The sequence below is a fragment of the Pseudopipra pipra genome, chromosome 14 (genome assembly GCF_036250125.1).
Source record: "Pseudopipra pipra isolate bDixPip1 chromosome 14, bDixPip1.hap1, whole genome shotgun sequence".
In the NCBI taxonomy this organism is placed as follows: Eukaryota; Metazoa; Chordata; class Aves; order Passeriformes; family Pipridae; genus Pseudopipra; species Pseudopipra pipra.
In genome coordinates this window covers 14,815,619-14,832,212 of record NC_087562.1, presented here as the reverse complement: position 1 = coordinate 14,832,212, position 16,594 = coordinate 14,815,619, and the positions used below count along the sequence as shown (strand labels likewise).

At 37.4% G+C, this 16,594-nt stretch overlaps 1 protein-coding gene across 2 annotated transcripts in view; it reads right to left on the bottom strand.

The window, feature by feature from the left end:
- URI1 (URI1 prefoldin like chaperone) overlaps positions 1-16,594 on the bottom strand; it is an 81,639-nt gene that overhangs the window by 13,761 nt on the left and 51,284 nt on the right. For both annotated transcript variants that reach the window (XM_064671221.1, XM_064671220.1), the window contains exons 2-4: positions 16,367-16,401; positions 12,258-12,336; positions 9,819-9,954 (exon numbers count right to left, since the gene is read on the bottom strand). In XM_064671221.1, coding sequence (XP_064527291.1) covers positions 9,819-9,954; positions 12,258-12,336; positions 16,367-16,401 — 250 coding nt within the window. The remainder of the gene's footprint in view (positions 1-9,818; positions 9,955-12,257; positions 12,337-16,366; positions 16,402-16,594) is intronic.

Genomic DNA, 16,594 nt, shown 5'->3' with positions numbered 1-16,594 from the left:
CTGTTTTAGCGTGACAAAATTAAGACTGGTATTTGAAACATACTATTAAAAATCCTTTGAAACTTCATTCCTGTTACCGTGTTCAAACATTTCTGTTATGATGGACAAGTGAAATATGCTCATGCCCTAATAACTGTACTTTCAACACCCAGCAGAAGGCAGACAGCTCTTCTGTCTGGGCAACTACGCTTCATTGCAATTTTGCAAACCTACTTTAAGAACTACCCAGTTCTCAGACATTAGTTCATTTGAGACATTGCTTTCTATATCCCCTCGTGCCAATTAAATAATGAACCCTTTCAACAGCAATTTATAAAATATTAAAAACTGAAGTTTCACTTTTACCTTAAAGTTATCATAAAAAACAAACTAATTTGCAAAAGAAGAAGGTCATAACTGCCTGAAAAGGAAACACAGCTTTGCTAAGACTTAAGAATTGGGGGAAAGAGGGCACAATTAAAGCCTTATACTAATAATATTAATAGACTTGCACTCTTTGTTCAACTCAAAACTAATACAAATGCAAATTTTCAGGAGGGAAGACTTACTACATAAATTAGTTTCAACAGAGGATCTCTAAGACCTTGCACCTACTGGTCCTATATACCCTGAAGGAGCTAAAAGCCTTTGTGAAGAAGTAAGCTGATTTTCTATTTTAACACTCTTTTCTGAAATCATTAAAGCAATACAAGAAGATGTCTCATACAATACTATGAAGGAGGCAAAAAGATCCTCTCTAACACAGGGTCATCAAAGTCACACTCCAAGAAACTTTTTTAAGCAAGAGCTCACTCCGTGAATCTGGCTACCTCCTGCCTCAGCACTGCTTCTCTTCATTAATGATCTGTGATCACTAGTACTGTAGCACATAAAAAAACCTCATACACCCCAAATTATTTATTTTCACAGTATAGAAGTATGGTAGAGCATCCTGCTCTTCCCATTCTACAGAGAAGAATGTGTAATGAGGGACAACAACCACAAAATATTCCAGTTGAAAAATCACTTTCAAAACAATTCTCAGTATTTTTACTCTTAACTATCCTTTTGCCTGTTACTTTAATATTTAATTAAGTATCTCTCTGGTCTTGAGGCGAATCCTAAAAAGTTTTAAGTCCATACAAGCTACTCCCCATACAGTTTTCTGGCTAGGGGTATGCAGTAGTAAATGTTTCAGAGATTGCATTTCATATAATGATAGGCCTTTCAGATAAGGATGTGTGAAAATATACTAATAACCACGAAATTATTACAAAATGCCTTTAAGTAGACAAAATGAGTTTGTACTTGTACTTACAAAATAAAATCTTAGTGACTCAGACTTCTACAAACAGGTTCAGATTCTTCCTCTCCCTCCACACATGCAGAAGAGAGAATTATGCATGAAACAGCCAAGGGAAAACAACTACCACTAAGTGTGTGGGATTACTCTCATCCTAATTTTATCAGATTCAGTATTGTATGCTTTTCTCCTTGTTGATACCTCACAGTATCTCAAATACAATTCCTTAAAAATGTATTACTTGCAGTAAATAGTTTAGAAAAAATTCTACGCATTTTTGGAAAAGGCTACTCAAGCAAAGCCCACCCTTTCCAACAAGAAGCACAGCTCAGACTTTTGGAGTATTTCAAAAGCATTAACCTTTAAACCAAACAGTGACCTATGTGTCAAATGTGCAGTCATCTCCATTAGTTAGGCTGTTTCTAAGAAATAGCTTAAGATTATTCTACGAAAAAAGCTCTGCATTTGCATTTCCTCCTGGATGAAATACCATTTACAAGAAGTATTTGATGTCTCGAGCAGTGCCAACACAGACCCATCAGAGGACACAGCTCCTTCCACACACAGGCGGGGTCCTGCTCCCCTCACACAACTCCTCTGAGAGCTGCCTCATCCTCCATCACACACAGCACCTCTTATTATCAGTTAATTCATATAAACATCATCCACAGTTTCTTTTGGTGTATAATGCACCTCCAAAGTCCAAATAAAAGAGAGGTGGTGATAGTTTTCTACAAAATGCTCCCACCTGTGCCTTCAGCCCTTGAAGGTAGTCTCAGTATTCATAAGCATCTTGTTGGGATCGATTTTTGTCAAGTTGTTATCTTACATTCATGGTAAACGTTGTGCTCAGCTGTTTCTTAAACACCACGAGTGTCTTGCTCATTGCCTGCATATCTAAATATTGTTCAACAGCCATCCAGGTTATGCTGCTTCTGGAGCACCAGGCTGTGATGCTGCTTTTCAGATGGGAGCACGTTGGTTTGCTCTGTTAGGTAAGGACACTGAGTGGTTACACACACTGTTTTACTTTAAAATGCTGTACTAGCATTAACTAATCTGTGAGGGAGGTAAGAGTTACTCTCTCCTATTTTACAGATGAAGAAACAGACAGTTTAAGTGACTTGCCCCAGGCCACACAGCACAGTAGCGGACAGCTGGGATTACATGACACTCCATCCCGGTGTCCCCACTCAGCCCCACCAGGTTGCTCACCTTGCCCTGCCAGCAGAAAAACGAGGTTCCTGCCTGGCCAAAGGAGAGACTTTCCCTTGGTCAGGCCCTTCAGCAAAGAAGGGGCCTCCTGGAAAAAGGCTCATTCACCCAACTGGAGGGCAAGCTCAGGGTTTCGTGTTTTAAACTTGCCACTGTGCACTCTAAAAGCCTCCAAGATAATTCACTGAATTTTCAAATGCACAGTAACTACTGAGAAACAAGTCACTCTACAAACTACAGGGGTTTTTTTATTAATTGAGACCCCCATAAAAATATCAGTAGAATAAGAGAGGCTCCACAGTCTCCTCCTCTTACTACCCTGTGGTTTAAGCTTCTTAGAGCCTTTTAAGACGGATTGAACCAGAGGCTGTTGTCCAACTTTGTCACATCCAATAATCTGAGCCAAGTCTGACATGGCTTTCAGGTGAACCCGTGTAGTTCCTATTTACATGTCTCAGCTAAACCACTTGGAAAGATAGTTCAGCCCCACAGACCAGCCAGAGCCTCCAGGACTGTTTTCCAGAACTGCCAAAAGGAAAAGGTATTTGAACCAGAAATCAGGATATGTAGATTTCCTCTACACAGCAGCATTTGAATATTTCCAGGCAGCAAGACCTCTTTACATTTAGATCACTCCTTCCCAGCTCCCTTATTAGTCTGAAAGGACTTGACTGGATTTCCTACACCACGATTAGTCATTTTTAAGAAGCAGCCCTCTCCTTGCTACAAATACACTGGTAGAGGAGAAAATAATTGGGGAACACATTTCATATTGTTGAAATGAAGTCCACCGAAACCAGATTTTACACGACATGACAACGTACTAATGCCAAACTGACACAAATTCTCATCTATGCGTTTTGGCTTTAATGGGTTAATTAGCCTGGCTGGATACAAATTTTAATTATCTGAGTTTGACATTAATGTCCTTGGAGTGTTGTCTATAAGGATTTGGGGAATCATAGACATTATTTTAGTTACTTCTGGAAACTGTGTGTTACACTGGGATTTAAATAGTAAGAACAGACAAGAATAGTGAGAACAGGTTGATCTATTTTGAAAAGTCAGACTTTGTGAAACAGGACAAACTGAGACGAAGCTGAAGCCTAGTGCACCTCACTAGGTGTGTTAGCCTTCAGGGGAGTCTCAGGGATATATAACAGAAAAAACACAGGAAAGTTAGGAAATAATCTCCTTTGAGGATAGGTGATGGGACAGAAATTTTAAATTAAGTATAACAAAGAATTCTGTATGCAATTGAGATTTAGAGTCAGGATCTTCTCGCAGCCTAACACAATTTCTCAAGTAAAAGGTAACCAGGGTTAATACAGTTATACCCAGAGTGTTGATACAGGCCAAGGAACAACCACCTACCTCTGTTACTGACTCAGTTCCTCCAGAGCGAGAACCTGGAGGTACAACCTGAAGGCAGTACTTCAACAGCTGGCATTTTCCACCATGGAAATGCTGGGCTGCCACCATCCCACTCCAAGTGCAGAAGGGAAGTTACATGGGAGACCCACAGAACAGCATTTTGCATGCAGAATCCAATCAGCAATTTCTAGCCCAATTATTACAGACCCCTGAACAAAACAAGAATGCCTATCATGCAGTCTGTTAACAGACCATGTTAATGGTACTGAGGCTGGAGGTGAAGTATCATACAGACCAATGCACATGCTCCACTCCTGAATTCCTTTGGAGATGGAAGGTATTTCCCTGCAAAAGTACAACACTACAGCACAACTGCAAGTACTATTAATGGGTTGAGTTTACGGTGTGCTGTTTGAAGTGCATTACTTATTTTCTTGCTTTTAAGGGTCTGAATAAGTAGATCAATCATCTGAGGATTTTTAAATGTATTTTAATAAATATATATTTAATAAGCAACGGAATTTTTTGTGGCCAGTCATTTTCCAACAATCACAGGCTACTTGAAACAAGTAAGATCTGCAGTTCTGCAGAAAGCAGGATCTACTAAAAGCTTTTCAAAACACCCTTCTCTGTTTTTCTATCTTTCCTGTTCATTTTTCTAGAAATGGATTTAAGAGTTAAAAGAGAATCCTGATGGCTCTTTGTGTATATGGATTTAAGCTCTCTTTGTACTTGCAACAAGACACATAAATTCATTCCTTATAACAGCAACTGCACTAGTCTTTTAAAATGCAATGCAATCCTTTGTGCAGGAACTTTGCATCATTTAAAGACAATTTTCATTCTGTTTTCCATGTTTCCTTGGTATCAAAACCAAAGTCATTTGGATTTTCTTCTGTAAAAATTTGTATAGGCAATTTGGCCTTAGGAACGCTAAGTAAATGCACCACATTTCTCTCTTAGGTTCACACACCTATGTAATTGCTAGAATTATGTGAATATATTTGAATTCCTCCTAAATGAAGAAGGGTGGCATTCAGATAACTCCTCTGTTGTCCAGTAAAAACTGTGAAAAGGTAGGGGCTTCTTTGGATCACAGTATGTAACTTAGAGAAAGGAGTCTATGCTTCTTACTTTCTTCCACTGTGTTCTGGTTAAAATACCCAGGCCGTGGTCCTGTGAGAAACCAAACACCTCCTGGGAACTGCAGAGCAAATTTAGAGCACTTAGCACTCCACCGAATCAGCTCCTAACTTAACAAGGGTAAGGAAGGAACACTGATGGAGGTTATCAAACTAAAAAGTGATCATCGCAAAAAATGGTTAAAAAAAAGTTCAAAAGCACAGTTCAAAATTCTCTGGCATGCACGAAAAAGAGCAGAATTTTTATTTTTTTTTTTTAAATACAGAAAAGCAATGGCTAAATTTCTTTGTAACACTGCCTGCACTTTTTGTTCTTTATCCCCAAAAATATGAGTAGGCAAGTCGTGCTACATTCTTTAGAATATTAAGGAAGTTATATTCACCCTTGGATGAAACACTGAAACCTCTAAAGGCCTCACTCATTCACAGATGGGAAATGGAAAGCCTTCCTATCGTGTATTTTGGAGACAATATCCTTTTTTTCTGGAAATGCTGATAAGGAACAAATTCAAACTGGTCCTCATCCTCCCGGATCATCTTATTAAAAACAATGGTATCTTTTAAACCCTGTATACCAAGCTATCGGTCAATTTTGATTGACACAAATATTTGTATTAAAGGTTACATACTGCAATTTACAATTGGGTACTATCACAATACTGTATGTTAATGTAATCAGTATTTTCATTTCATGAATTCATTTGCAGCATGACACTGCAAGGGTATTCTTACATATACTGAAGACACAATTGCTAAGTAGTTCAACAATTCTCCTTTAAGTGGGATTTTTTTTTTTAATCTGATAAATTTTTAACACAATAAAACCACTCCTAGTTCTGTGTGCATGTTTTAATTTCCCACTTTTTAAAGTGTTTAGACACTTGGAATACCTAGCATACTGAATTAATCCACAAATATTTACAAGAAAAATCTATTTAATTTTTTTCTATAGTAACTACCACAGGGACTATTGTAATGAAAAATTTCCCATCTTAAAGAATTAATGCGATTACTGATATAGAGAAAAAATGTAATTTATATCATCACAAACACGTAAAAGATATAATCCCATATTCACAAAAAGAATCTTTATTTCCTCTTTGAATACTGAGACAATACAGTCTTGCCTTGAGGAGAACAGAAATATTATGAAGTACCTTAAGCAAGATAATTTTAGGAGAAAAAAAAGTACAATTGCATTATTGTTGTGCTAAACTGTGACATACTTAAAAAGCTAATTTCTTTTATTTTAATGGAATTTGGTGTGCATATCCTTTAATCTACTTCACTATTTCTTCACATTTTTACACACAAACATATGTGTAAAGTGTTTCCCATTATCTGTACTACCTGGTTTATCAAACTGCAATGATTTTAAAACAATTAAAAATATGTCTGGTAATTCCATAAACTTCATTAGATTTATTAACAGTTTGGGGAGTAACTAAACCTCTCAAATGTCAAAAATATGCACAGCAAATCAAAGATCTACTGCAACTCAAATATTATTCAAGAAAACGTGATCAATATTTTATGAAAAAGTAACATTTGACATGAGTGACTGTCCCAAATTTTACCAAATACATTTCAACCAATCACAGTGCTGAACAGTTTGCATCTAAATCAAAAGCTAAGCATACACAAATGTATCCCCAAAATACAGCTTTCTACAGCTATGTCAGTTAAAGTGCATTCAAAATTCAGTACAGTCACCCTTCAATTATTCCTTTCAATTAAATAAATTTTAACCAAGAAATTAATCTGCTGTGGCTGGGCATTTCTCTGTTCCACAGAAGCAAACATTTTTTCACTCGTTCTCCTTTAAAAAGCAAATTTAACAAAACTACTAAGACAAAAAGGATGACCTAATTAGTGCTAAGTAATATTTAAAGCTTTTATATATAGTACACTCTTATTGCTACCCCTAACTTCCAAGGCTTTATACTCACTGATATTGTTTGATTTATCTGGCACTATTGCTGCTTAAGCATGCAAATTCATATTCTCCATTCTTGCATGCATCCAACACACACAGAAGGAATATAACTGTGAAGGAAATGTCCTGTGAGCCTTGATTAAATTAACTGTTGGGGCACTGATGTGCTCAAAGGCCAGCGGGGCCAGAGGTCTCCAGTGGGCAGACCCACGTCAGATTAGTCAAAGGCAATAACGAAAACTCCTCAGAACCAGCGAGAAAAAAAATCAGAACTGAGTTAGAGGAATCTCTTACCCTTTTCTACCTAAGGGCCAGTCCCAATAGAAAACTTAAACCCTGAACAGATGCTCTCCCACTTCTCACCATTCAGGAGAGTGAGACACACGAGATATGACATGCAATGAAAATGTGTGTCTTGTATTTATTTCCTTATATCTCCTAATTTCTGGTAAAGCACTGAATTACCAGTGCTGTACTAATTAAGTTCATTTCAGTTATCTGAACAGATTTGACCAGCTACTTATGGAAAAACATCCATCTAAATTAAATAGAGTAGTATTAGATAAAAAAAAAAAAATGTAGGTCACTGAAGAAGCAAACCATCAACAAATATTGCCAGCTTTATTTCGGCATGAGCCTTTCTTTGCTCTGTTCAGACCCCAATTCCTATATATCAAAAGCCTTTAAGCACACATTGGCCTTAAGCACATGCTTAAAAAGCTTTGCTGTGTGAGGACCTTCCCCCTGGAACACTGGGGACTGCTGGCAGTGTAATCCCCTGCACTGAGCCTGCCCTCCTTTCCAGCGGGTGTGACCTACTCACGGAATTTATGTCCAAAACAAAAAGATTATGTACTAAAAATCAAATCACGTTGTGTCAACGTAATGCTAATGCCCAATATACCCTGTAAACTGTGAAGAGCCTCTGCTCACAAAATGCCAGTGAAATCAGAAGTCATACCTGGGAAAATAACTCCAGTGCAACAAATACACAAAAGAGACTCAAAACTAACACTTGTCAAACATCAGTCTTGCAAATTTGTGCCAAAAGCAGCCAATTCATATTATACAGCAGTGTCCTACAGGTCTTTCACACACTGTTTTTCAGATTAGAACAAACTAATAAAATCTCCAGTATTCTTCTCTAAGTTGCATTAATTTAGTATGAAAATGGTTTAAAGAGTTTAAGTCAGCTGTGTTTTTTAAGGGAGAAAAGTATATCTAGGGAAGAAGTATCTTTTTTTCAGAATCATATGTACTAATACGTTTTTTATCATCCCAAACTGAAAACAGTCCTTTAAAAAAAAAGTTTTTAGTTAATATCAGTGTTTTGGAGCCTCCCACTGGCAGCCATCACACAGCTGAAGTGAACTATCAGCTGAATGGAGGCTTTATATCCAGCATCAATGTCTATTTTGCTTTAAAAGAAATTAATATTTCTGAGTTTGTATTTTAAATGCAATTTAAAAGATCATAAAGGAAAGAATCCACCATTTATTGTGCGTCTCCCAGCAGACTACTTAATGTTCAAACATCTACTATGCAAAGGTCAAATGATTTCACTGAATATAACAGTGACAAAAATATTCTGCACCACTGAAAAAAATATCAGATGACCAAGGAAAAAGATGTGGATCTGAGATCTCATAAGAGTCACAATAAATAATGTAGATTCAGTTCAGTAAGAAAGAAAATTGCAAAGTTGTGCCATGAGAACCAGATTAAGAAAGATAATAGGTAAAATATACAAATCACATAATTTTGACAGTGCTCTTCATAAAGGAATATTATAAAGTAATACAGCAAATGAATTTTTATAAAACAACACCAACTTTTCTTACACAGATATTGCCTGCACAAAACTGAAAAAAAAAACTTATTCAGATGGGGACGCTCCAGGGTGTTCTGCTGCAGGCAGCAACATGGACAGCTGAAGTCAAACAAAAATTCAGTGGTAGTTGTAAAATACATGGGGCAAAGCTGCAGTGAGCACTCACTCAGGAATGAGACAGATTACAGGTAAAACCAATATGAAAAAAATCAACTCAAATGCTTATCTGAAGCAAACAGCAAAGGCTAATAGGCACCAATTTATTTTCCATTTTGTTGTGCTTTTCCTTCTTTGACATTTACATCAAATATTTTAGGCTCTCATTCTTTCCAACACAAAGAGGTTGCAAAGTGTGCCATGCACAGCACTTGCTGGTAGTCCTGGCTCTTCAAAGCCAAGATCTCACCACCAGCTAAAAAGAGCTGGAAACAAACCCAGGAACTGCCTGTCTGCCTCTGTGATGTGCTGCTCCCTAAGATGAATTTGGTGGTGACCAACTGCACTTGAACTAGGGAGATCCAGTGGATCACTCCACACCAATGGACAGGAATGTCAAGGGCAGGAAGCAGAAATACAGCTGAGCAGCAAGTGAGAAAAAAACCCCAACAGGCAGGAGGAAAGTATGTATAGAGGGAGAAGAAAGCTGGAAAATTACACAGACAAAAAAGCCCAACCAAAACAGAGGACAAGGCAGCAAAGAAATAAGAAACGAGATAAGGGAACAGAATATAGGGAATAAGCTAACTAAGAAAAAAAGCACTACATGGTGTCCACTTTCTGGAAGAGAACACAGGATTTGTCACATTAAAGAAAAGTGAAAGGTGCTTTTTAGTTTGGTTTAGCCTTTCTAATTAGAAGTATTCAGTCAACTGTCAAGTAAAGACAGAAAATAAGGTGCTAAATTGATATTACAGTTGAAGGAGACTCCTGTTTGTGAGATCACCAAAAAAAGTGAACAGCATAGATGTCACTAATTTTATATATCAGTACAAAGATACATAATTTTGACTATTAAATTATGTTCAGAAGCATACATACGTTTTTTTCTGTGCTCAACCAGCTCAATAGCCTGCTTTGCTGAGCATTTTGAAAACCAGTTGTCCCCAAGCAGAACAGTGACCTCATTGGTGTGGACAAGCTTTCCTGGCATGAAGGCAAGAGGACCAAAAGGTACCTGTCAAAGACACAGAAGAAACTGCTGAAAATCACTAATGAAAATAAAATGTAGACAGTCATACATGTCTTGGTTTTTTTTTTTTAAAAGTAAAATATAGAGTTTAAAAGAAAATTCTGCAGAAGTTATTTAATGACTAACCCTTCAGAAATATTCAAATGACCAGATCCATTTGAACTTAGTATTGTACTTACAAAATCTGATAAGTTGTATTTCACCAGACAAGTTGTTTTGTGACATAAAACTATAGTACAGCTGAATGCTCACATGGAAAACAAATTCACTTAATGCAAACATATCAACCTTGATAATACAAATATTATCATTTGAGTTACTTATTTGCTACATGCAGACTACAATAATTTCCTAATTGCCTGATTAGGTTTGCCAAAATTTTTAAAATACTTGAACAGGTATGGCCAATTCAGAGTTGCTTTTCTCAGTATCTGTCCTGCTAATATTAAGTACCTACAAACTCCAGTGTAAGTCAGTGGGGCTATTAGCAGGACCACAGACAGTGCTTAATGTCACTCTGCTGTGTTATTCAACAGTTTACAGACCTCAACCTCCCAGTGATGCTCCAACATCACTCATCCTGTAACAGCTCTCCAGGCACACGGACAACAGATAAAAGCAGAACACTTCAGGCAGGAGTACACTGGTAATAAACACATTTTATGACTTTACAGGTGCTTCTTAAAACGTGTTGGCCCCATTTTAACATGTATTGTAAAGTCATAAAACCAGTGCCCTGTACATAAGACACCTTCTACCAGCCACACTTTACAGACAGGGCTTGGGCAAGTCCTATGGCTGAGGAGGAGCTCTGGCCATCCTCATCCCTGTCCCCTGCACTATTCCCTGGCATCTGACCCTCAGGTCACCTGCCTGGCTGCTTTTGGGCTTCCATCAAAGAGATTAGGAGACCAAAATACAATTAAATTTAAAATGGATGAGGCAAAAAGGTAAGAACCTCATCCACATCAAGTTTTTCTTAGGGTAGAAAGAGATCTGTCTCCGACAGTTTATTCCTGCTTTATTCCTCTGCCTCCTTTTTTATTTCCTTACAGCCACTTGCTTTCTCATCATGTTTGTGCTGAAGCAGAGCACTTGGCCTAGTGGGTCTGTCTCCTTTGAAAGCAATCTTCCCTAGCTTCAATATCCAGGAGGGTACCAATGCTTGAAACAGTTCTCCAGCAGGCAGGACCCTGATGTTAAGACTATGCAAAATGTGTTTTTCCTACACATGTACTCTCCTTGACTTGGTTTTAAAGTAGCAGACTGCACCAGTTGCCTGTTCACTCTTTCTCCAAAATGATGAAAGCAAAATTGAAAACATATGAAAATATTTGGCTAACAGGATAGGAACTATTTATATACATTTAAAATAACAGATGTGAGTTGATATTGCTGCTTTAACTAGAATAAGCCCTATCAAGCTTTTTTTAAAAAGAGGGGGGGTTCTGTGCTTTGAAACAACACAATCTTTTTGCTTTACATCATGTGGCCACACGTACATACATGATAAATGGATTACACACATAAAATCCAGAGCTGTATCATCAGCACAGGAAAGGGAAACACTTCTTTTTCCCACATGCTAAGTGTACTCCAATTCCTTCTTACTAACAACCCAACTCTATATCTGAGCCAGACTGCCAAGGAAGACAGCAGTCAGGCATTGTGTGCTGAAATCAGCCACTCAGTTATGTACAGGACAACTTCCCTCCCTTCAAAGATGTATCTTGAATTGAACCCGAGAGGGGAAGAGGGAAACAAGAAAGAGAGAGAAGCCAATTTGTACAAAATTCTGGTGAGCTCAAGCCAACAAGGCAAATTTTACACAGGGAGCTGTGCAGTTGTTAGGGAAGATTCAAAGCACCAGAAAAAGATCGCTATGTCAATAGGAAGATCGGTGGAACAAAAATTAGCAGCACCTTTTTATGTAAAAATCAATGTTCTAGGGTTTATTTCCATGAATCAGGAAATACTACGGCCACTTTCTTCTCAGGAAATGACTAAGTACCGTAATTCAGTCATAATTATAGTTTTCTATACAATAGATTTACATATCAAACATGTCAGGTTTTGTGTTAAGCGTTTATGTCATCAGCTCTCAGTTGTCAGTAACACTGTGATTTATAATGGATTTCAAAGAAAAGAGAAAGAAACAAAAGCAAAGGTTTCACTATTATCATAATAAATGTAACATTACTAAGTAGTAACACCTCACCAGCAGTGCAGGCACCCCATTACTAACAGTTCTAGCCCATTTTCTTGTGTGACCTCTACACTTTACATACCATGATATCATAGGACAGTTTGTCAGGCAATGTATGGAGTCGTTCCTGAAGAGCTTCATAATCACTCTCGACCTTCTTCCTGTTTGACAAATTCAAATTGATTCCATTTCAGAGATAAAGTACAAAGTTAATGTTTTTTTCTGCTAGAAAATCAACAACACAAGAAAAATAAACTACTTTACTCTTAAACACATGCAGTTGATAGATTAATAACTTATTTATAAAAAACATGGGATGACAAACATAATAGCTGGATTATTTTCTAATAATGTGTATTAAGATAGGTACATGATTCTTTTAGTTTGTGCATGTCTCTTTCTGAATTTGAACTTTCCATGGTACAAAGAATCAGTTCTTTCACTAGGATCTCACATATCTCACTCCAGGTTCAAATTAGAGTTATAACACCACCAACATCTAGAAAAATAACTGAAAATCCAGTTTATATTTTATAAGAGGCAAATTCTTCAAAGTATCAGTTGTAATAAAGAACTCATGACCTCGGTTTGAGCTGAATCAATCGGCAACATTGTAATTAATTCTGATTTTCACATGAACTTCATGTTCCTATCAAGAGTCAACACTCCTGAAAGATGGTTCGACCACCAGGATTCTGTCCCATCTTCAGCCCCTGACAAGGGACAATACAGGTGAGGAGTGTCCCTTCTGCTACTTCTCTATCCCAAATGTAAGTAAGGCTCACACTACATGTTGCTACTCAGGAGAGAAATGGCTTGGGGAACTGAGACAAAGTATTCCCAGGGCAGACACCTGGTTCTTCACAGGACTTTGCAAGATACAGCATTTCAATGGCTGCAGGGATTTTCCTTTGTGTGCAAAACAAGGAACTACACTCCCTCCAAAAAAAAGCCTTATTTTGTGAAGACATTCTTAAACACCTAAATTTGTCTGGAAAAAGTCTTTTAATGGACCACTGCCATTCTGAAGATGGTCAGAAATCAGCTCCTGCACGAAGGAGCTGGCATATAAATGTCAGGTTTGATGATATTGTTTACTTGTACTTCAAAATAGTAAACATATATATGGCAGTAAATTCTGCAATAAAAGGCAACTGAAAGCACGGAGCAGCACACTTAACAACGCTGACCCAAGATGCAAATTACAGGTTTTCTGGGGATGATTCAGGAAAGCAATCTATAAATGTGCTGAAAAATGAATGTCATAGTTGATAACACAACTCTCAAAATATTACCATCGATTTTCTCAGATTCATAAGCTGAGTGAAATCTTTTTCAGCATTCGTTATGAAAAATTATCTGATACTCTTATGTTTTGACTCATTTGCTTCACAGTTTAACTTAGGTGTAATCATCCTACTTTATACCTATTTAAAGTTGCTGAACTCGTCCCGAAAAAAAATTAATTTAGGCTTTTATGTCATTGGGACATTAAAAACGTATTCCACAGAAGTGATTTACAAAAGATGCTTGCTACTGCTTTGCTCTGACAGAAGATTTCTCCCAGACATTTTAGGCAAGTTTCTCTGTCCATTGCCCACATCAGAGTGAAAATATAATTCACTTCCTTCAAAGGGGAAGGACAAACTCATGAATCTTAACAAAAATCACTGAGATGTTTTGGGGGAGGAAGGAACATAATGACAACTTGGTGTCAACAATAACAATCAATTACTTAATGCTATTTACAGAGTCCAGCCTTTGCCTCAGAGAGATCTGGATCTGAGAAATGGACTCCAACCACTCACTGAAAAACAAACACAATCCTGTCCCATGTCTCAAATGATAGAGAGAAGCCTCCATGGCAAGAGAATGGAATGAAAATTCCCCCATTCGCAGCAGAATTAAACATTCCCATCATTTCATGGCTGAAAGTCACTCAACATTTCTTCATTAATCTGAAAAGAAGACACTGCCTTTAAGGTCTGACTGCTGCCCATTACTGAATAATCTGAAATCAGGAGAAATCAGCTGCCACAAAAGCCATGTTGCTTTGGAGAGTGGACTGCTTTTCAGTGGGACTGCTGCCCTTTGCTGAGCAAAGCTCCACCACGGGAATCTCTAAAAGCAGGGCCACATCCTGAACTGGACCACCAAGATAAAATTAAAATTAATCCTTTTAATTAATTGGCCTGAGAGAACATTACTTAAGGAAGGAAGCTGACCTCCCTCCTTACCTAAAGCTGATGGTCTCACAGGCTCTGGGGTGTGCCAGTGCTACACTCTGTCCCAGGAAATGAAGAACTAAAGTGAACAGGGAGGAATAATCCTGGGACTACAGCTATGAACATGCCCCTAGCAGGGGAAATGCATGTCTAGATATTTAATCCCATACCAGACCCATTATTGGATTCATGCTTTAGAAATATACTTCAAAAAGTGCACTGAAAAAATTAAAAAGAAAATAATTTAATGGAAATATATTGAAGCTGAGCATTTTAAAACCCTATTGTTATTCACCCAATTCTATTTAACATTCTTCTGTGTCACTGACTACTTAAAAGGTCTTCTATGAACAAATTACTCAGTTGAAACAAGAGCACTCAGCTCTTGCACAATCAAGACCTAAATAAGGGTACTAAATTTTAAATAATTTTTTATAAAGTGAAGATTGTACTGATGCTGTGCAAACTGCTTTTCTATATAAAAGATATCAGTAAGTTAGGTTGTTCTTCAGACATTCTGTGCCCAAAGCCCCCAAGGTCATGGGGTCATGGCCAGAGTTTGCACAAAAGCAAACACAGGAGGCAACTTCTCCTTCCACAGCCAAGCCTCCCAACCTGCTCCACAAACCTCTGCCATTTTAAAAGGGGAAATAATTGTCACAACTTTCCAAACTTTTAAAAATCTGCTCAAATTCCAAGGCTTTCTGTCAAACAGTTTATTTCTGAAAAATACTGTCTCTCAGTGAAAGAATGTCTATGCAGAATTTCACGTGGGGCCAAATAGGTACAGACACTGCAAAGCTCCTGAGAAAGTGCATGTGCTGGAGATATTCTGCCTGCCTTCACCACAGCAGCACCAGTAGGCACTTCAATAATATTTCCCTTATTGAAAATTAATGCAGCCTCTGAATTTTAAGCATAAATGAAACATATTAGTTTTAGATTATTTTTGCGAGCCAATAGTCAGAATTTAATATGATGATGTGTATAGATTGCCTTGATTTTTTTTCCTTCTTATCCAGGGCTTGCAGCCTATGTGCATTTAAACTAAAAACATTTGATACACACTAAATATAAATTATTTGCTTGCAGATCTTTCAGGCATGAAGAAAAAGCCTCTTAAAATAAATTTAAAATATTATATGCTTGATGGTGTATAACCAAAGGTTTAATCTCACCACTAAAGGGGCAGTTGCTGTGATTCTGCAATAACCCTGCAGACAATAATCAAGACAGCTCCTGTTGTTCTCTCAGTAAAATCATGGTAAACACAGCATGGATATATCGTAATTTGATATCTGTAAGATCAACTGTTATATCTCACAGTAACTCATAATATAAGATTTCATTCACCATTAAATGTACATTTTCCTCAGATGCCATACAAAACTATTATTTACTAGGCATGTTTTCTATTAACCATAGATTGCCAGCAGAGAAAAAAGTGCCCAGAGATAATTTTTTTACATAACAAACCATTTCTTTTAAGTATTAAAAACTAAGATTTGGCACATTCTTTACTGGGGGGGGGGGGGGAGAGGGAACAATGAAACATTACTTTCACGTTGTTTTAGCACATGAAGGGGAGCAAGCAGAATTTCCCTACTTGCTCCACAGTTAGAAAACAACAAGAATAATTCTACCCTAGGAGCACTTTTTCACCAATCAGGCAAATTCAGCACTCATCCCAGAAGGTTACTTGGGAAAAAATGACGAATGAGATGGGTATTTAAGGCAGAAGTATAAACACTAAAGCTCACTGTATTTGTGATTTAATGACATCAGTGAGAAATATATACATTTTAAAGAGAGTGCATTGCAACAATTCTGAGCTATCACTAACTATAATCCCCAAAACATGCTAGCAGGATTTGACTCTCATCTGAATAAATAGCAGTACTTTACTAAAATATAACTAGGTTACTCATCAGTATTTTAGGCATGTAATCAAACATTTTCTACTTACCAGTGCTGGATTTTTTCTTGGCAGCTAGTGACCACCTGTCATTAAAACAGATAACTACTCATGAAAAAAACAAGGCTAAGCACACAGCTGCAATGTCAATGCATCAGAAACTAGAACAGTAGCTTTACAGATTTGGTGGTGCCTCTATATACATTTTTATTTGTCAAGGCAAAGGCATGTGAATGGTCGTTCTTAAGCAGCACACTTTATCACACACTAATGCAGAGT